This window comes from Natrix helvetica, assembly GCF_964273705.1.
Source record: "Natrix helvetica genome assembly, chromosome: 4".
Taxonomy (NCBI): domain Eukaryota; kingdom Metazoa; phylum Chordata; class Lepidosauria; order Squamata; family Natricidae; genus Natrix; species Natrix helvetica.
This window is the reverse complement of record NC_138550.1, coordinates 54,582,879-54,605,102: the sequence shown is the minus strand read 5'-3', so window position 1 is coordinate 54,605,102 and position 22,224 is coordinate 54,582,879. Positions and strand designations below refer to the sequence as shown.

At 37.6% G+C, this 22,224-nt stretch overlaps 2 protein-coding genes across 6 annotated transcripts; one reads left to right on the top strand and one right to left on the bottom strand.

The window, feature by feature from the left end:
• Window positions 1-2,592: 2,592 nt before the first annotated feature.
• On the top strand, window positions 2,593-3,300 carry CLDN14 (claudin 14; the record flags this gene model as incomplete). Its single annotated transcript, XM_081953266.1, has 1 exon — window positions 2,593-3,300. One exon carries the CDS (start codon window positions 2,593-2,595, stop codon window positions 3,298-3,300), a length of 708 nt encoding a protein of 235 aa, XP_081809392.1.
• A 2,028-nt stretch (window positions 3,301-5,328) lies between these two features.
• Window positions 5,329-21,751, bottom strand: CHAF1B (chromatin assembly factor 1 subunit B). 5 transcript variants are annotated; one of them, XM_081953109.1, is made up of 15 exons: window positions 21,613-21,751; window positions 20,719-20,778; window positions 20,131-20,257; window positions 19,678-19,810; window positions 18,269-18,389; window positions 17,961-18,064; window positions 13,998-14,094; window positions 12,567-12,651; window positions 11,320-11,413; window positions 9,744-9,813; window positions 9,560-9,651; window positions 9,273-9,429; window positions 7,541-7,948; window positions 7,021-7,085; window positions 5,329-6,815 (listed from the first exon to the last, which is right to left on the bottom strand). In XM_081953109.1, the coding sequence occupies exons 3-15, from the start codon at window positions 20,254-20,256 to the stop codon at window positions 6,739-6,741; spliced, it is 1,629 nt and encodes a 542-aa protein (XP_081809235.1). In that variant the 5' UTR covers window position 20,257; window positions 20,719-20,778; window positions 21,613-21,751; the 3' UTR covers window positions 5,329-6,738. The 5 variants fall into 5 exon arrangements, with proteins under 5 accessions (XP_081809235.1, XP_081809236.1, XP_081809237.1 ...); XM_081953110.1 differs by lacking the exon at window positions 21,613-21,751 and adding an exon at window positions 21,056-21,193; XM_081953111.1 differs by lacking the exon at window positions 20,719-20,778 and having other exon boundaries at window positions 21,613-21,746.
• Window positions 21,752-22,224: the final 473 nt, after the last annotated feature.

Genomic DNA, 22,224 nt, shown 5'->3' with positions numbered 1-22,224 from the left:
TATATATATATATATAATTTGTGTTACAACCCCTGGTATGCCCAGTTACAGTAAATATATATATTTATATAGTATATAAATATATATATTTATATACTATATAAATATAGTATACTTATATACTATATAAGTATAGTATACAGTAAATATATATATATATATATATATATATATATATATATATATATATATATATATATATATATATATATATATATATATATATATATATATATATATATATATATATATATATATATATATATATATATTTACTGTAACTGGAAAAAGCTAAAACAAAGAATGTACTAAGGAAGTAGGCACACAATTAAAGAACAATGACATAAAGCCAAACACTGAATAAAACAAAAATCCACAATCTCAGATTTTTAATAACATCAACAATAATAATTTCAGTCATCAGTACATCGATAATAATTTCCAGATTCTTAGTTATTGCTAAGTCTTTAATCAGTAGGATTTTTTTAAATAGATAAATATATATGAGCTTAATAATATACTGTAAATATTACTTCCTTAATACAGATAGTCCCTTACAGCAGTGGTACCCAACCTCTGGGACACCAGGGACTGGTTCTGTGGAGAGTTTTTTCCTGAGGACCAGAGAGAATGTGGTTTTGCATGCTGCCTGCAACCCTCAAGTGCGGCTTTGCTTATTTGCGTAGACCAGTTGCTGCCATGCCGCGGACTGGTGCTGGTCCAGTGTGATGACCCGGGGCTTGGCACAGAGGTAACACAGGTAGCTGGCAATTCAAACCATGCCTTTATTGTTCCAAATTTCCCCCCAAAGCTCCCACGTTTCTGGCAAGTCCCAGCACAAAATGTTGACACACATATACACATTGCCAGCAGCCTCTGGCTGCAAATAGTCCAACCCAACACTGTGGGCACAATGGCTGCAAAGCAAGAAATCCAGCAGGGCAAGTTGAAGGTCCAAGAAGCAAAGGAGCAAGGCAATTAATCCAGAAATCCAGAAAGAATGCAAGGAATCTGGGAAAGTTCAAAAGTCGGCACTCAAGACTCCATGAATTCAGTTTTTGTTCCCGACAAATGCCCCTCCCCACAGTGTCTCCTTAAGTCTCAGTCCCAAGGTGTGCCTTGTGAAGAGGGGAGGGGCACTCTCCTCCTGAGTAGTAGCTCAGTCTGTGCTGTTCTCACCTCCCTCCCTCCATTTTTCTATGCTCAAGGATCAGGAGGGTGTGGTCCATGCTCATCACCTGAGCTCTGTCTCTCATGTTCACTGCTTAGCCTCTCTTGGTCATCCTACCCCACTTCTTCCCTGCCTACAAGCCATCCAAACCCTGAAAGGCCCTCGCCTGACTGGGCCTGCTCCTCCCCATTTTCCTCCCAAGGCAACAAAGCCAACTCTGTTTTCAGCTGGGATGGTGTCACGCGACCGTCTGCCAGTGAAAATGGAGCTCGCGAGGGCCACGTGCAGTCCTCCCGAGCTCTGTTTTTGCTGGCAGAGGCACTGTGGGCCGGTCCTTCACTGTTTCCAGGGTGGCTCCGCGGGTCAGATCTAAGCAGCCCGCAGGCTGGATCCAGCCCTGACCAGTTTGACACCCCTGGTCTAACGTAATGTAAAACATTTTTGTGGATGGGGGTGGGTGGGGTGACATCTGGAATGATCATCTAGACTTTTGCAGCTCAGATCTGGTAGGTTGGGTGAATCCATGTTAGGATACCCAGGCACATAGGCTACCTGTTGCAAGCATCTGGCCAAGAATCGATTATCAAGAACCACTGAAAGTGTGGTTTACAGTTGGAAAAAATGTTCTTCTTTTCTGCTGCTTCAACTTTGATTGATCATGGAACATTTTCAGTCATTCTGATGGCACTGCCATTCAGAAACAATAAGATAGGCTTCACGTCTCACATGCTGTCACTTGCCTGGAGATGATGAAAATTATTTCCTTTCAGGCACCTTTATTAAAGTAAGTCTTAAAAAATACCGGAAACAAGTTTTAATCCATTGCTTGTTAGACTGTTTTGGAAGGCCTATTTGCTATTTTTATTGCTATAGTTGTGGTGGTGATGATTACTACTACTATTATTACTATTATTATTGTAGTTAATCCAGATGCATTTCAACAAGCTTATGGAATTCCACAATGAATTTTTCAGACACTTCATTCTGCATAGTAACCTTCAATCAAATAATATCTAATTCTTGTCTCATGAGTGAATGTTCTAATTTTGTTATTGCTATTAAAAGAAATATTTTTTTAAAAAATCATTTGAAAACATTGTTCCACAATACAATTTGTTTCCAATGATCTTCTTCTTGGTGTTGATAGAATTATGTAAATAATAATTAGCTTTCTCCCCATTTTCAGGAAGTTCATTAAAGTCAGTGAAATATGCTAATCATCACACTTTATGCCTTGGAATGCATCTTATTGGTCACTGGGAAATAAACTCCTGTAATGTTTAACTTCTGCAATTATTCTTTATTAGGCATTTGGGAGGTGTCAAAGCAAAATTGCCATATATGTACCAGGAAAGGGTGCTTTTCAGAAGAATCCCCAGCAGAGTTCCCAATCGAATCGTTATGGTACAGTAGACACTGAAATGGAAAGCACGACATTTCAGCTGCTGGGATTTTTCTTGAGTCTTCTTGGCTTAGCTGGAACCATCACTGCGACCATCCTGCCTCACTGGCGGAGCAGCGCTTATGTGGGAACCAATATCATCACAGCTGTGGCATACCTAAAGGGCCTCTGGATGGAATGTGTTTGGCACAGTACTGGGATCTACCAATGTCAATTCCACTATTCACCGCTCGCTTTGCCTCGCGACCTTCAAGCAGCCCGGGCCATGATGGTGGTATCTTGCCTTCTTTCGACTCTGGCCTGTGTAATTGCTGTTATTGGCATGAAGTGTACCCAATGTGCCAAAGGATCCTCCACCAAAAATATCTTTGCTGTCCTAGGTGGAATCCTTTTCATACTGGCTGGAATTGTGTGTCTCGTCCCTGTTTCTTGGACAACAAATGATGTGGTGACTAATTTCTACAACCCAATGTTGCCCAATGGGATGAAATATGAGATCGGTCATGCCCTTTACGTTGGCTTTGTGTGTGCTTCACTGAGCATAATTGGTGGAACAATCTTGTGTGTTTCATGTCAGCAGGTGGAGAATGACATACATTCCCAACAACAATCAAGAAGTACAAGATTAGCTCCATCCTCCAGACCACCAATGGCTTACAAGTCAAATCACAATCCTTCGCAAGCATCTGCTTCTTACAATGGTTACAGGTTAAATGACTATGTATAAATTCTGCGGGACTTCTCTTGTGTGTATGTTGCTGTGAGTGTTTCTCTAAATACGTTTGTATATATTTATACAAATTGCATTATTACATCTATGATGTTTGTGGTGTTATCAGTGTACTATCATTTCCATATTCTGTTTATTACTATGTCACTTTTTATATAATTAAGGCATTTTTTTAAAAAAAGGATGCTTTGAAGCTTGAAATTAGAATAAATAAGTCTTTTCCTGGAGAGAGACTGCAAATATTTACGAAAAATGGTTTGTGATTTCAGAGACAGGCTTCTGAGTACAGGACTTCCAGACTGCGGAACCATGTATCAAAGCACATTCGGTGCAACAAGACCCAGATGTGTTGTTATTCTAGCAGTGATCATTCAAAGAAGTCTCATACTAAGTATTTTGATCATGTAAATGGAAAATCTTGTTTGTACTTCGTTGTATACTTACAGGATATTCGGACATGTGTGTGTGTGTCTGATTCTAAGATATGTAGACAAAGAAAACAAAGATGTATAATAGTTGTTTTTTTGTATTGGTTTCCTATAAGTCATGCAATGTAAGGCATTTGTATAATGACAATGCAACATTATAGTTATACAACATTCATTATTTAAGGAATAAAATTGTTTCTTACCTACAGGTTCATATGCTAGAAATCCTATACCTAATATTACATATTTCAGATGTTGTTGAAATAGGTTATTAGCATGAAGGATGATGAAAAGGGGATGGTTATATTTGCCTTTCTCCTTCTAAAGGAATACATCTACATTTCTCCAGAATTTCTTGTGTTGTGAAACACTATAAAACAGTGACATCAAGTGGCCACATCATGTATGACACTATGCTGCTGATATACAGCATCTGAATTTTTTTTTAAAGAATCTAAGCTAGGCTAATGCTACATATTTCCTATAATTTTGATAACAAATATTATTTACACCCACCCACCATGCAAGCAGAAGGGTTGTACTGTATCCATATTCTAAGGCAATTTGCATTTCCACACGGCAGTTTAAATAGCTAAAATGATTTCTAGTGAAATTCATATTGGGAATGAGACTGATAAAATACTGATTTAAATTATCAAAACCCACCAATTTAAATATTGATGAAGTATAATTCAGTAAAGTATTATTTTTGCTTCCTTAGAAAATATTAACCTAATTAGAGCTACTTAATTTGGGTAATCCCATAATGCATTTATTTTAATATTTAACATGAAATGTATTTTCAGAATTCCTTGTTTCCTCTATAATTTTGAAACTGTTCCAGAGGATTGAAGGAGGGACGATTCTTTTGAGATAGCATGGAGATCTCAGAAAGAAGATAAACTGATAAAAATTATTATCTTCTTTTCGTACTGATCCAGACATGATCCAGAGTTAGCTTAAGTATAAAATAAGACAATTACATTAAAAAGTGGGGTTTTTAAAAAAAAAAACATTCAATTCATCCTAGATTCAGTAGAAATCTAAACAAAATGGTATTACTACAAAGCTTTAGGTCTAAGATTTTATCCACATCTATACTCCAAAGCACCTGTGGGCAGGACATGAAGCAACGGATGGAAGATTATTAAACAGAGATCCAAACTAGAATTAAGGGGAATTCCATGAAAGTGAGAAAAATTAATCAGTGGAACAGCTTCACTGGAGGCCTTCAAAAAGAGATTGGACAACTATTTGTCCAAAATGGTACAAGGTCTTCTACTTGAGCAAGGGGTTAAACTAGATGACCTTCAAGATCCCTTCCAACTCTGTTATTCTGTTATTCTATTTTCCACTCTATATTTCACAGCACATGCCAGACATACTTTTACGTATTTTAACTTATGATAAGCACACATAAAATATATTCTAAGAAGACATTATATTAGGAGAGAATACTATGTCACTATACTTTTTCTATTATAAATACTGTTATTAAAGTTAAACAAAAGAACTTGAAGAGAGCTTAGATATATACATTTTTAAATATTTGAAGTATTTATCAATATTGCAGAGCTTTATATTGATACATGCATCTTAATTTATATTCATGTTCTTAGTCCAAATAATTTGTAGCTGCATCCTATATTCCCAATTTAGTTAATAAATGTAACTTTCACAAGTTTGCTTGAGAAAACTGATCCTTCAGTATTACAAGTGAAATAGGGATGATGTTTCTTCCAACTGAATCCATGTAGTCACCACTGCATTTTTATCTTTCATCTCCTTGGAGTTTGCATGAGCAGGGAAAAGCAGTTATGATGATAGTATGAAAAACTTGCAGTAGGCTTGTGGTCACACAGAATTAGTTGCATTCCGCTTGAATGACTCTTGGTGTTTGTGTGGAGCAGAAAATAGCTACATTCTATGAACAGTTACATGGAAGCAAAAGTCCTGAAGCATCATGTGACTTATTTTTAGACCAGTAAGCATGGAATTGCAGGCTTGCCTTCTAAAGAGCACAACTCTGCTTTGCTATATTTTTGGCACAATATAGTTCAGCACTTCAGAAATTGGGTGCAAAATAATTCACATTCTTTCTTATGAATTAACCTTAACATTTAAATATGAATTTGGGCAGCAACACAATGTATTTGAATTCTATATTGTACATCTCCATTAATTTTTCAATGAAAGTTGACTGTTTTATTTTTCAGGATTCCTCATACCATCTTGTTTTGTTTTTTTATTAAAGCCGAGATAACATTTTTTTTTAAAAGCAAAAGGAACTAAAAGGAACACCAGGGGATACAGATAAAAGTGTGAATGTTAATGTTAAATATTAATTTTCTTACAACATAATCTTTAAAATTACAAATCCAGTACTTTTTAAAATAATGTACCCATTGCCAGCACATAAACAAATTTATATCACGTAGACATTTGAAGACTTTTTAATGAGCTGGGATACAATTAATGTAGAAAATTAAGTAGTGTAAGCTTTTAAATTTAAATCCAACTTCTAATCTCTGGTACATTTACTTGGTGTGTAAGTAAAACGTTCAGATTTATTGACAATTCCATTTAACTAAAGTAGGGCAGTTAAATAGCCAACTGCCCATCTTACAGATTTGAAACAGAGAAGGAATTTATTAGTTTACAAATCTTATACTGTGCCAATTAGCTTGTAAAGATAAATAATTAAGTAAATGCCAATTGTAAAACAGTGATTTCTCTACCAGATATAGAGCCAAGAAAACATAACAATTATGCCTTTCTCACATAATCTGCAAACTCTTACTGGTCTATCATATAGCCAATACTTTGCTTGAAATGTCTAAAAAATGCTAATGCATTTCCTTCCTCACCACAAAGTCATGTTTTATGCAAATGTCACTCTGAATAAATCTCTTTCACAGGGTATGGCAACTATGTTGTAGAAAACGGTCCCACTGTAGTAAAGCATTTCAATGGATTTATATTTTATTTTCATTTTCAGGAAATCCAATTATGGAGTTTCATCCATTCTTAGTCGCTTAGGTGATGGTGGATTTTGTAACTGGTCTTCAGGTGGTGATGGTCTCTCTGAAATATTGAAGAATTCAGTAAAGGTTTTAGTGTGTATGTTAAAAACCTGGACTGATAATGTATATATTCTTTATAATGCTATCCCTGCATGGGTTGTTCAAACCAGAACGAGTAGCATCAACATATGACCAATAAATTCAATTTAGTTAGTAATCGTTTTACAATAATCTCTCAATATATTATCAACAATAAAGTATTTTACCATGTTGAATTGCATTTCTGGAAGTATCTGGAGTAGCTACTTTTAGAGGAATCAGTGCAACTCTCCTAAGAACAAGAACAAAAGCATGGCACGTTAGAAAATATGCAAGTATGTTTTCCTCCTGCCTGCTTTCTTTAATAATGCATTTCTCCTCCAACTTTCCTTCCCCTTTCTTCTTGTTTCTCCTGACTCTTCTTGATTCCCCTCTTAAGACTTAGTTCTGTGACCCATTCTACACAAAGGCTCCATTAGTGCAGTGGCACGGTGGAGTCTGTAAATGGCAACAGTACAGATATCAACTTTCCTCTTCCTGAAGTTGTCTCTGACTACGCATCCTGATTTTCCCTCCCGGTCTTAGGCAGCAGCTTAGTAGTTATTGCTACCACAATAAAACTTCCATGGTGATGCCTTTGTCTCTTAACCCCAGCATCAATTTGCGAAAACAATTCACTCTGAAGGCCACCTTAGAGCTATCATTCCTGTTTATTTCTTGATTCCACATTTATAATGTTAAGCTTACCTTGGTGACTTACTCCATGCTTGTAGAGTATTCGGTGTAATCCTCCTGGGTTGGTTTACTTTTGTTGTGTGAATTGATGGCTGCCCAGTTTTTTTATCTTCAGAAGATGACATGGGGATGTTTTTAACCACAACAGGTGTGGAGTGTAAGTCTTTACTATTGGTTGGAGTCTGGCATGCAGTTGATGGTTCTCCAGACTTATTAAGACTGCCATCCACTGGTTTTGAAACTGGAGAGACAACACTTGGGGACTGACCCTTTTTAATTTTCTTTTCTGCTGTGCTAGGTGTTTTGATATTAATGGCTGGCTTATCTTTCAGCGGGATTCCAAGTTCACCTTCTTCAAATGTGACAAAAGAACAATATCCATCCGTAGAAGAAATAGCAAGAAATGATCCATCACTGGACCTGGCATTTATTTATGGGAAATAAGTGGATTAAAAACTCAATACTGATTACTGTCATGTGACAAAAATATACACATAAAACTCTGAAAAATCAATTGAATTTTATTGATATTTGTAGCTAAGTGCTGGGAGGAGGGAAGGAAAACAGGGGTGGGTTTCGGCAAGCTCTACTACTGGTTCGCTTGTGCGCACTGCACCCGCCCGTGCACACTTGATGCGCTGCCAGGAGAACCAGTTCAGGAGTGTGGATGCCTGGGTTGCTGCCGGTTCCAGCGACCCAGGCTGCCAAACCATTACCGGTTTGGCCAAACCTGTATGAACCCAACACTGAAGGAAAACATCCATGTTTCAGTGCTTGTGTGTTCTCATTTTTTGTACGCAAAATAGAATATATCTGTAGATAGGGATCAGTTTATAAATAGAACATATTTAACAGGAAGCCAACCTGAATAGTTATTAATTCAATATTTTTGTACCAATTGTGTCCTTTTCCAAAATGTCATTTCTGGCAAAGGAGGAGGAAGATATAAGTGTGCAGTATATATGTGTGCGCGCGTGCATCCCACTGACATTTTTGGGATGGAAGAAAACTGTCAATATACCGTCCAGCTGGAGTTGGCAACACTAATTTGACATAGTAGGGAACCTGAGGATCACAAATTAATGTTACCTTTTTTCAGTCATATATGTTGCTTAAGACAGTGGTTCCCAACATTTCTGGCTCGGTGGACTGGCAGCAGCAGATTGGGGGGATGGTTTTGTACATGTGCACTCACACTGCTTTCACAAATGTAGCTTTGTGCATGTGTGCGCGCACTCGCCTACCAGCTCAGTTCTGAACCGGCTGCGGCCTGGTACTGGACAGTGGACTGGGGGTTGGGGTCCTGAAGTCATCCTGATGCCATACTAGCATTTTTTATTCTGCCTAAGAACAAACTATTTGCAAAAGTAGTAAGTTATGTTTGCCTTTCTCTTATACATGCATGCATCTTTGCCAATATTAAACAATACTTTATCAAACTGTGAAATTTGATAATATTTTTCTTGTTGTTCATTTGGAAGACAGGTTATAAGGAACTCAATAATATTATGAATGCCCCAACAAACACTGGAAGTCTTTAAGAAGATGTTGGATAGCCATTTGTCTGAAATGGTATAGGGTTTCCTGCCTAGGCAGGGGGTTGGACTAGAAGACCTCCAAGGTCCCTTCCAACTCTGCTATTGTATTGTATTGTATTGTATTAAGTATGCAAACTAAGACAGATTTTACTAGTGATTAGTGATTGAAGAAAGACAATATTTCTAGAAGACATCAAATTACTTACCATGAAATGTCACTGAGAGTATGGTAATGTATGTTAGATACATAACCAAAAGGAAAAGTTTGCTGTGTATCATAGAAGAGCACAGAATCCTCTGAAGCAACAGCAAAAACCAACCGATAAGGAAGATTTGTTAGACCAATCTTTTGGGAACTTTCTTCTATAATAACCAAAAATATTTGTAATAAAAATCAGAAAGACATAGAACAGAATAGTCACTAGTTTCATTATATTTAATTTATTTTTAATAAACCTGCAATATAAACTATTATCTAACAGATTCAAAATACCTTTGTTACATGCAGATCTCAATTCGAAGTAGACAGGGCAGCAACGAACAGCTAATGTTGCCTTCCCAGGACAAGGTAGATGAGCAATGGGTCTAAAAAATAACAGCAGGTTTTAAAAATAAAAATGGAAATTACAAAATGCATTTCATATTTACATAAATATGGAATTAATTCATACCCTCACCTTTTCAGATTTTTTCTGGAGAAGACATAAGTAGTGTTCATTACATTTTCGCCTGATTCCACACAGCCTGCTGAGAGAATATGAAAACAATGCCAAAATGTCAGTTTTACAATTAAGGGGAAGGTTAGATAATGCAATCAAACATTGCCAATTTAAACGATTTCTTTGTTTATATTTGCTACAAATGTACATAACCCATAATGAAGTTTTGCATTACTGTATTATTGAAAAGAATCTAATTTGTAATATGAAATCACTTGTATATATTCACATTATACTTAAAATGGTTTATAACACATGACAACAGTTGTAAATGCACATCTTTCTATTAGGACAAATTAAAAGAAGTTCACTAGAGGCACATTATTGGGAAAACATTCAACATGAAAGCAATTCATTCATAATTCATTGCTACAACAGAATAACATTTACAGGAGATGATAGCAATAGAAAATGCTCTTTTTAAAAGATGCAAAGGAACAGCCATATTCCCGATTCCAAGTACAGCAGAAATTTATGGAACACTTTTGCTCAAAAATGAAATTATATGTAACATTATTTTTTGTTCATCTTTTGGAATAATTATTAAATGTACACATATAATTTAATTACATTTATAATTATAATTACATTTAGTAGTTGACTTTGCTTTAAAATGTTTTTGCTTTTGCAAAATTGAAGTTAAAGATGTATCCTTTTAAGTTGCCTAGGGTCACCATTAGCAAGATGGGTGGCACATGTTTAATATTTTTTTAAAAAAAGAACCCAACAACAATGTAATAAAACTGAGTCATTATTCTGGCTTAAGCTGGCACATGCTTACACCTTAGAAAAACAGGTGAGGAAAACAGAAAAACAAGATATTTTGCATAAGGTTCAGCCTTTATAAGCTATGTATTCAAGTCTTATTTTTTGAGTTGTATTCTGCTTTTTATTAAAACAAAAGTAAAAAAACCGCGATTTAATTTGGAAGAGTAACTTGATATAAATGTGATGATATTCCCAGTCTAGTAAATATTTAATGGTGACTTAAGGAATGTAGATTTGGAGCATAATGTTTTGACAAAATATAGGCATCACATACAGAGATTTCCCCTAGTTTAATTTTTACAAATACCACTGTGTGAGTTGGATCTAATCTAAGATTTATTGTCAAGTTTCTCAAGCTACTTATCTATCTATCAATCTATTCATCCATCCAACCAACCAATCAACAAATGTATATAGCCACTCAACTCACACACGGTAATTTTGGGTGGTGTACGTTAAAAATCTACAGTTAAAAAACCCCACAATTTAAACATTCCCCTTTGAACTCAAAAGGAATGTAAATATTTGTTTGTGTATTTGGAAGTTGAGCAATTTAAGAGCAAAATCCAATCTTTCCAAAATATTTTACCATTTGGAATGCATGCCTTGACAACAAAAGTCATGCTGATTTAGAGTAATCAAAACAACAATAAACATCAACATGCCTCACATTACATGCTAAGGTGAAGCTATTTTCCCCCAAAAAAGCTCAGAGACCCATATCTTCTCCTGAGCTCTACAAAATAACGAAAGTAAAACTGCCTACCAGGAACAAGAAGTAGAGAACCATCGGGAGTGAAAGTCAGTCTCCGGAAAAAGGACTTCATGCTGTCATCATGAAACATTCTATAGCTTTTCACCTGAATTTTTTTTGACAATGAGAAAGTAATTCTGTTTTTTTTAAAAAGTAATTTAAAGTTATTTTAAAGTAATTCTATTATTTTTTACATGTATCTATGCATTTTTTATTTATGCTTACTTAATCTATAGATCTGCCTTGTCCGCTAGGAAAACAAGGTACAAATATAATAAGCAACAAATATAAAAACAATCTGATTTAGAACTTGCTCAATGTTTAAACTTCCTATTTTTGGTATTTTTTAAGTTGATTTAATTCAGTGGATAATTGCACGTATTAAAATATTTCAAAATGAAGCAAATCCATTTTACCAATTCTGGGATTCTCACAGAGAATATGTTTCACAAGATGGCTGCTGGAAAATCTTGCTATTCACAAAACTAAATGCACCAATATAACTGCACTTATATTCCCAGCAATAGAATTGATGTCAAACTGATTGATCTGCAGCTTTCTGGGTCAATTTTTTTGCCCTTAAAAAAAGGTTACAATATCAGTTCACCACCAATTTTCTGCAAATCCCCTGCATTCCAAGATTACCCTCAGTGGTACTAAGACAACATTCACCAGTTCCTTTAGCACCTTGAGATGTAATCTGCCAGGATCCAGGAATGTGAATTCATTCAAAACAGCTTGGGGTTCTCTCCCCACATCATTGCCTAGCTGGAATGGTTTAGAACAGTGGCCCCCCAACCTTTTGGGCATCAGGGACCGGTTCCATGGGAAAGGTTTTTCTGCGGACTGGAGGGGGTGTGGTTTTGCATGCTGCCTGCATCCCGCAGTTGTGGCTACATACTGCAGATGGGGCTTCACTTGTTTGAGTGGCCCAGTTGCTGGCATGCTGCGGACCAGTGCCGGCCCATGGTTGGGGGACTCCTGGTTTACAATGTAAAGAATTTTTTTTTGGAAAGATATATTACTATCTGAAATGAGGACAATGTAGCATAGGAGATAAAAAATAGACCTAGTCTTTGAAAACTCGTATTCCTTTTCGTTCTCCTCACTTCTGCTCTCTTATTCCTCAGTGTATATTTTCAGTGATAAAGAGTTTAAATACATTGATATTTATCATATATTATCAAATATTAGTGAAATATTTAAATATTTTTCAGATTTCAGAACTATAGCTAGAGAGAATTTTAATTAATTCTGACCTCTCCTTCAGATCCTCCTCCTGATGACATTTTAGTAACATTGAATGCCACTCTCTTGGTTTGCGTGTTATACACTCTCAGTATCCTACATAAAAAGAAAGTATTAATTACAAACATTGAACTGACTGCATGGTGATAAAAAAAAACCCTGCACTCTAAAGCTATTCTGGAAAAAACACCTGCATTAATTTCATTTTTTTTAGAATTACACTGGTGCATTGATATGGGTTTAATTTGGAAGGATATGCAAAAGCATAAACATAGCACTAGACTACTGACTATTTTCTCTGAAAATAAGACCTGGTCGTATTTCTTTTTTTTTTTTTTAATTTCCAAAAGAGGCATGTCTTCCACTACCTCATCTCGTAGCAGCAGCTTCAACAGCCCCAACCAGCAGGAGCCTGTGTGGCCACTGACGGCCCACTTCTTCTACGGCTGCTTGCTGCTGCTCATATATGGCACCCCCAGACTCTGTTTCGCCATCAGAAGCCTTCAGGAAAGGCCTCTGCAGCCAAGGAACCGGCTCTGGATTGAGGCGCATGGAGCCCCCTCAGCCTTATTTTGCCGACAGAAGCCTTCATGAAAGGCCTCTGCAGCCGAAAAACGGGCTCCGGGTTGATGTATGCAAAGTCCCCTGGCCTCCATTTTGCTGTCAGAGGCATTCAGGAAAAGCCTCTGCAGCCGAGAAACAAGTTCTGACGGTGCCTCTGATGATGAAATGGAGGCCGGGAGCGACATGCGCAAGCGGCCACAGAAGTGGGCTGGCAAGGTGAGGCAGGTGTCGGGGTGGGCAAGGCCTGGCTGCAACTGTCGGAAGGTAAGCAGCTTCAATCAAATCAACATTTATTTATTTCCTAAAAGGAGTATAAACTGCTGCATTGCAGGCTCAGGTCTTAGAGTTTATGATATGATTGAACATGAAAGGAAGGTTCCTTGTATCTTTGCCTCTCTGGCAATTTTTGCTTTGGAGGAAATTATTTCTCACTATAAAGCAATCTGAGACCATTTAAAGAGCTGGGAAACCTACAACACTGATATGGGGGGGGGGGGGAGAGGTGTCAGAAAAGCTTTACATTCTTCTCATCCACAGCACATCACACTATGATTTCATGCAAACTTTTTTTTTTAATATCAGAAAAAAATTTAGCAGCACATAAAACAAAAAATTATGTGGCCCCCAGCCTGTCTTCCTATGGAACATTAGATATATTGCCTAAATCAGGGGTGTTCAAACTTGGGAACTTTAAAACTTGTGGACGTCAACTCCCAGAATTCCCCAGCCATGGCTGGCTGGGGAATTCTGGGAGTTGGAGTCCACAAGTCTTAAAGTTCCCAAGTTTGGACACCCCTGGCCTAAATGTTGTAAACCCTTTTAAACAATATAGAGTTAGTAAAAATAACAATCTCACATTCCAATCAGTAAAAACTTACCTATCACAACTAAGAGTCGCAATATACTGTCCCACAGGGTCCCATGTAACTCCTTGCACATAACTTTTGTGTTCATTAAAAATAGAAACCTTTTGCCCTAGAAACAACAGTTAATTTTCAAAATAATGAGACAAATTTTTACAAGTCTATACTTTTTCTTTCCATTCTAGAAAGCAATAATTAGAAAAAATATGTACAACAAACAACTACAGTTGTATACAGTTAAAATCAATGTAAACACCCCCTTTAATGATACAGAAAGATAGTATTTTTGGTAAAGGCGTACAAATTTATAAAATATGGGTATTTTTATCATAAGCAATTAAATTGCACATTACTGTTTTAAAGAGGAGAGTCAGCAATCTAATAATTTTGAAATGCTCTTTGGCTGCAAATTTAATATTATTAACTCTAATATCCAGGAAGAGTTACAAATAAAGAGTTACAAAATACAACTTTAAAGGGAAGAAAGGAAACCACGAATAAATGTCCCTTTTTAATGTGTTCTGAAATCTTTTAGCTAGAAATATTCTTTTCTATAATGATGTAATGGTGTATCATATCATTGGGATTCAACCCAGTGGTGGGATTCAATTTTTTTTACTACCGATTCTGTGGATGTGGCTTGGTGGGCATGGCTTGGTAGGTGTGGCAGGGAAGGATACTGCAAAATGTCTGTTCCCACTGTTCCTACAATATCAGAGAGGAAGGTTACTACAAAAATCCCCATTTCCTCCTGATCAGCTGGGACTCGGGAGTCAGAGAATAGATGGGGGCGGGACCAGTTAGAGGTGGTATTTACCAGTTCTCCAAACTACTCAAAATTTCGGCTACCGGTTCTCCAGAATTGGTCAGAACCTGCTGAATACCACCTCTGATTCAATCCACATAAATCTATTTAAGTCTGATCCAAGGCTGCTCTTTTTTCAAGAGGCAACTGGACTTTCTGGTTTTTCTTTGAAGACGTTTCGCTTCTCCTCCAAGAAGCTTCTTCAGTTCTGATTTGGAAAAAGAAAAAGCACCTTTGGGACAACCATGACCTGGATGACTGAGAATCTCCATAGATATTTAAGTCTGAGTTGATGTTATTTGTCATGGATACTAGATCTGCATCCTTTGACAAAATATTTTGTGTGTAATTGAACTGTTCTAGTTTTTCTCACAGTGAAGATATAAAACTTCAGGTATAGCTACTTGAAGGCTTGGAATGGCTGCTTCAGTGCTTTCCAATGTTGTCTTTTGACAAAGGTTTATGTTAGCAGCAGATATTCCATTAACTGAAAGAGCTGGTGAAAGTGGCTTCAGGACACATACTATAGGGAGAAAACCTTGGAAAGATTGGACAGTATCTATCCCATGCCATCAAACACTATGACTGCTTCATGTTGCAGATGTATTACACAGTGCCTTGTCAAGCATTCTATGGCTAACAGTCCATATTTGCTCTTACAAGTATAACAGATATTAAAAAAAGACACACAGTTTTATGAGTCACAGTATTTTCCAAATTGCAGACCCATTGCTATTATTGATAAAGACACTTCCTAATTTTCCCTGTAAACATCTCAACATATAAATACAATATATGAACACCTGAATTCTTCCAGTTTTCTATTGATACATTAGGCAAATAAATTGATTAGCATGCTACTTTATCTGACCCATCAATTTGCCTTTAGGATTAAGATGAAAGAGGTTGTAATAATATGTATCAGAGAGGGCCCACAATATCAGAGAGGGCCTGCAATCTGGAAGTCCTCCTGGATACGCGGCTTAGTTTAGAAGAATACCTGACAGCCGTGACCAGGGGGGCCTTTTACCAGGTTCGCCTGGTACGTCAGTTGCGCTCCTTCCTGGATCGGGATGCTCTGTGCACAGTCACTCATGCCCTCGTCCATTCTCGCCTGGACTACTGCAATGTTCTCTATATGGGGCTGCCCTTGAAGAGCACCCGGAGGCTTCAGCTGGTCCAGAATGCGGCCGTGCAGGTTATCATGGGGATACCTAGGTGCTCCCATGTTACACCACTTTTAGGCGGCCTGCACTGGTTGCCGGTTGTTTTCCGGGTGCGATTCAAGGTACTAATTATGACCTTTAAAGCTCCATGGCTTAGGCCCAGGGTACCTGCGAGACCACCTACTGCCACCAGTAGCCTCCCACCATCCAGTGTGATCCCACAGAGTTGGCCTCCTCAGGGTGCCGTCAGCGAGACAGTGTCGGCTAGCGACCCCCAGGGAGAGAGCCTTCTCTGTGGGAGCGCCTTCCCTCTAGAATGAGCTGCCCCCGGAGCTTCGCATAATCCCCGACCTCCGGTCCTTCCGACGCGCCCTAAAAAGTTGGCTTTTCCAGCAAGCCAGCCTGGCCTGAACAGAATAAAATAAATGATTAATTGTTAATTTTAATCTAATTTTTAAATTTTTATTGTTAATATTAATTGGGTTTATTTTTGGATACCTTATTTAATTTCCTTTTTAACTTTTGTAATATGTGTTTTTTTTTAATGTTGTACACCGCCCTGAGTCCTTTGGGAGAAGGGCGGCATATAAATCCAATAAACAAACAAACAACAACATGTGTGTGTGTGTGTGTGTGTGTGTATACATATACATATACATACATACATACATACATTCATACATACATACATACATACATAATTAATACATTTATTCAAAGCATGTGAATTCATGGTTATTATAGATTTCATAGGCATGCAATTTGAGTCTCAACAATTAGAGTCTCAACAATTTGAGTCTCAACAACAAATGTGACAAAATTAGTGGACCAGAGGAATGCCGTTGATATAGTTTACTTGGACTTCAGTAAGGCTTTTGATAAGGTAGACCATAACCTACTACTAGATAAAGTAGAAGAATGTGGGTTAGACAGCATCACCACCAGATGGATTGGTAACTGGCTGACCAACCGCACTCAACGTGTAGTTCTCAATGGAACTGCATCTACATGGAGGGAAGTATGCAGTGGAGTACCCCAAGGCTCTGTTTTAGGCCCAGTACTCTTCAACATCTTCATCAATGATTTGGATGAGGGAATAAATGGGGAACTCATCAAATTTGCAGATGATACCAAGCTGGCAGGAATAGCCAACACTCCAGAAGATAGGCTTAAGATACAGAAGGATCTTGACAAACTTGAACATTGGGCACTATCTAATAAAATGAAATTCAATGGTGAAAAGAGTAAGGTTCTACATTTAGGCAACAAAAACGGAATGCACAGGTACAGTATAGGTGATACCTTACTCAGTAGTAGTAACTGTGAAAGGGATCTTGGAGTCCTAGTGGACAACCATTTAAATATGAGCCAGCAGTGTGCAGCAGCTGCCAAAAAAGCCAACACAGTTCTAGGCTGCATCAACAGAGGGATAGAATCAAGATCACGTGAAGTGTTAATACCACTTTATAATGCCTTGGTAAGGCCACACTTGGAATACTGCATTCAGTTCTGGTCGCCACGATGTAAAAAAGATGTGGAGACTCTAGAAAGAGTGCAGAGAAGAGCAACAAAGATGATTAGGGGACTGGAGACTAAAACATATGAAGAACGGTTGCAGGAACTGGGTATGTTTAGCTTAAGAGAAAGAAGGACTAGGGGAGACATGATAGCATTATTCCAATATCTCAGAGGTTGCCACAAAGAAGAGGGAGTCAAACTATTCTCCAAAGCACCTGAGGGTAGAACAAGAAGCAATGGGTGGAAACTAATCAAGGAGAGAAGCAACTTAGAACTGAGGAGAAATTTCCTGACAGTGAGAACAATTAATCAGTGGAACAGCTTGCCTCCAGAAGTTGTGAATGCCCCAACACTGGAAGTCTTTAAGAAGATGTTGGATAGCTATTTGTCTGAAACGGTATAGGGTTTCCTGCCTAGGCAGGGGGTTGGACTAGAAGACCTCCAAGGTCCCTTCCAACTCTACTATTGTATTGTATTGTAATTAGTTACCTTTACTGACATCCCATAATATAGCTGTGTTGTCAACTGAGGCTGATGCCATATAATTTCCATCAGGAGTCCAGCAAATGTCATATACATCTTCCAGGTGACCTCTTAAATGAAACATAGTAAAAAGAAACTGATAAAGAGGAAGTATGTTATTAAGGGCATGATGTTGGTAAATATTCCAGCAATTAAAATAGCGCTGAAGTACACAAGCAAGCCAATCTTATATTGTTACAATTTTGTCATATTAGCAGCTTGGTTTAAGATACTATTTCATTCAGTGAAATTTCAATTAAAGCTAAGAAAGCTACCTTAAAGTTTTGATTACTGTCCAGTTTTCCTTGTTCAGCTGGTTATCACCCTCATCATCTTGAAATACAGCTGCTTCTAATTCCTTGTTGTCATTCAACTTCCATAACAAAATTGCAGCATCTGTGAAGATTAATTTCACTGAAAAAACTTCCGCAATTTTTCCAACAATTATTTTATAATAACATAATATTACATTGTTTTGTTCCTTTTTGTTCCTTCAGTTTAGATTTTGACTCTTGGTAACTGCCTGGACAAATCCTCAAAGTTTTCTTGGCAAGGTTTTTTTGGAAGTGGTTCGCCATTGCCTTCCTTCTTTCTAGGGCTGAGAGAGAATGGCTGGCCCAAGGTCACCTTTGTGCCTAAGATAGAATTAGAATTCATGTCTCCTGGTTTCTAGCATGGTGCCTTAATTAGAACATCACTCTGGCTCTTTACTATAAGGATAGCCACTAGAAAATTAGAGTTAAGCATAGATAGAATTGCAATCTATCGGGAATAAAACCTTCTGCATTTAATGTGTAATATACAGTACATGACTGAACTGAGCAGTATTCATCACTAAGCACTAACACTGTGTAAAGCTGGGATTTTTTTTTTTTTTAGTTGTTTCTGGTCTTTTGTTTAAATTGTGAGATGTGTAACATTCAAACATCTTATTTACTCCTAGTACTGGTACTACATCAATGGTACTGTGAATATTGCAGTAGAACATTCTTTTCACAGCTCAATGCTTTATACAACAATTATGAAATATAGGAAAAAAATTACATGCCTTTTACGAATAAGATTAGGATTATTAGTAGTTATTTAAGATACCGGCGTTGTTACCACTATTGTAATTCCATTTCTCTAAATAACCTGGTAACTTTATAATATCATTTTTAATGGTAAAAGTACAATTTGTCTTTTAAAAGATTCTCTGTTTCAAAAATAACCATGCTTTACAAGAAATGCTTTACAAGAAATGCTATTCAGCTGTTCCTTTATAAAGGTAGAGATAAAGGTCCAGGTCATTTCCGACTCGAGGGGGTGGTGCTTATCTCCATTACTTAGCTGAGGGAGCCAGCATTGTCCAAGACATTTTCCGTGGTTATATGGCCAGCATGACTATGCACTGAGGTACACAGAACACTGTTGCCTTCCTACTGAAGCATTTGCATGCTTTCGAACTGCTAGGTGGACAGGAACTAGGCAAAGCAATGGGAGCTCACCCTGTTGTGTGCCACTCTGGTCTCAAATCTGGGTTGTTAGCTTTCCAGCTGACTAGCTCAGAATCTTTAACCACTGAGCCATTGCACCCCTGTTCATTTATAAATAGGTATAAATACAGTATGTAAAATAAACACACTTATTTTCTTATTAAATGTTAAATTTAAAACTAAAATTTCAGCGCCAACTTTACACATACCATCACCACCAGAAGCTAGAATTTCACCACTGGGAGCAAAACGTACAACATTCACAGCTTTGGTATGGCGAGCTAAATTGGACAAGAATTCCACAATTGCTTTCCCATCTGGTCCTTTTTCTACTTTCCATATCTGGTTATAAAAATACAACATCCAAAGAAAAAAATATAAGAATAACTAAAACATTAAAAATCCTCCCAAAAATCCCAACGATAACATAGTTGAAAAGTAATATGTTATATATAAAATGTTATGATAAAACATTTTAACTTGTTCATGATCAATTTGAATATGTACAGAAATAAAATATTTGCTGTTCTTTGACCATTGAAAGGCTGAGCTTCTAAATCCTTAAGGAAATATACATAAAACTGTCCAGTTCCATAAATAACAGTTGTCGAATTGCAAAAGAACATGTAAAAATATAGCAACGTCATCAATATTTAACTCACACGAACAGTTGTGTCTACTCCAGCTGAGGCCAGTCTATTGATTTTACCATCAGTTCCATGCTGGAAATCTAAGCTGTACACTGGCTCTTTGTTATGCCATGCAATTTCACAAGTAATTACTTTCATTCTGTAAAAAGCAGAGGAAAAGTTTTGAAGGTAAGTTTATTTTGATGAAAATTAGTATTGCCCAACGCATGGTTATCATTGTGCTGGTCCTTATATTTATGATGGTTTTAAACTTAAACACAAAACAGATCTATCATTGTCAAAAACACTAGCATAAACAATGGAAAATATATCAAAGAATTGTGCCGTATGCTAGTTATGTAGTGATAGTGTCACAACCACAGAGATGTTATGATAAGTAAGAGGAACGCTCTCATTTCCCACATATTTGTCTTTCCTCAATAAGAACATTCCATTATGTTTCTTTGGCTAAGAATTAAGATTCTTCAAAAGGAGGACAATGACAATGAAGACATAAGATTAAAGTGAAATTGTATATAATAAAAGCACACAAGTCAATGCATTATTAAAAACAATAAGATGGGAACTCTGGTTTCTCTTCAAATTGTATAAATCCTTTACCTTTTACTGGGAAAAGCAAGAGAGGTTTGCTGAAACTTCAAAGAAGACTCTAGAGGAAATCTGGGTTTGTAAAAAACAACAACACTTTAAATGCTTTTCTTTCAGAAGTGTTCAAAGCATTTAACTTACAGTACATTATCTGAATGTCCCTAAGGCACACAAGAGTTATGGTTACAATACACACTACAAGGTGAGTTTGTATAGACACCCTCCCACCATTCCTCCCACCCCTGTTGATGAACTGTGGCTGGTTATTATTCTCCTCCTTCATGGAATTTTAGAATTGGGAGCAGGGGGAAAGGATCCACAAACCCCCACAAATAAAATGCTCTCCCACTTGTTTATGAAGGCTTCTTGGAATCAAGATCTGGATCCAGGTTTTGTCGAGGATGCTATCTTCTTAACTAAATTAGCAAGCCCTTCTTCACGCAACTCATTCATTTCCCTCTTGAAACCCTTCCTTTAATCCTGGAGCCAAGTGCTACTTGCGTGTCAACTAATTACCTTGCTTTTTTTAATAAGCCACAAAGAAGAGCAGCGATCATCCGAGTCTGGAGAACTACTTTCTTGAGCTATATACTGGGAAGGGACTCCTACTTAATCTAAAACAAACTTTCGGTTTCCTACATCTTAACCTTCGGCCAGAAGCACAGCGCACCCACTTTTGTCCAGAAAAAAAAAAGGAAATGTTCCCCCAACTTACTACAAACCAAGGACGCATCCCTTTGTGACAGTTTCCGTATAAGAAGTTTCCCTTCTACTGTGCCCAAGCCGCTTTCCCGCCCCTTCTCCGCACAAGGAAGCGATCCGTTCTTTCGTGCTCCCGACTCGGAGTTTTGCCTTTCGGGTCTGCCCGTTTCTTAACACCCCCACGGACCCCCACCCCGGTCATACCTGCAAAAAGAATCAGCACAGAGGTCCAGTTGTCTCTGAAAACTAATTCAGGTTCCCGCGCTCGCGTCTGCGCGTTGGAGTCATTGGCCGTCCCGGAGGAGGAAGAGGTCGCTCGGATGCTTTCCTGGTGAAGGGGAGGCGAAAGAACGCCACCTAGCGTCCGGAAAGCGTCCCGCTTTTTCTGTCCGTCAGCTTTCCTCTCAACTGCAGCGTTGTTAAATCTATTGCAGAACTTACAGGGACTGTGCGCTTCACTATAAATTGATATCTAACCCTTTTAAAATGCAATGCGTGGTTACTGTATGATTTGCAGCCTATCCGCCTAAAGAAAGTCCTTTTTCTTGCCCTTTTCATTTTTAAGGGAAAAACTCTGCTGGGAAAATATCAGCTGACAGATAGCTTGTTTAGGCAATCCATCCATCCCAATGGGCAAAAAGAGGGTGGGGGTGGGGATAAAGGTGATGTACAGAACTTTTATCTGAATGAGATGTCAGCATCCAGTGATCCTCCCAGACTCTTATTATGTGGTTGGCTTAGCAACTATATTGATAATGAACATTTCATTGGCAGTCACTAAACAAGGATTACTTGTGCACTTTTCCAGAATTCTTA

Coding starts and splice junctions, on each gene's coding strand:
- CHAF1B (XM_081953108.1), bottom strand. CDS start 21,263: ATGATCGCTGCTCTTCTTTGTGGCTTATTAAAAAAAGCAAG. Junction 9,814..11,319: donor TTCTCTACTTCTTGTTCCTG/GTAGGCAGTTTT, acceptor ATATTCTCTCAG/CAGGCTGTGTGGAATCAGGC. Junction 7,949..9,272: donor ACTCTCAGTGACATTTCATG/GTAAGTAATTTG, acceptor AATAAATGCCAG/GTCCAGTGATGGATCATTTC.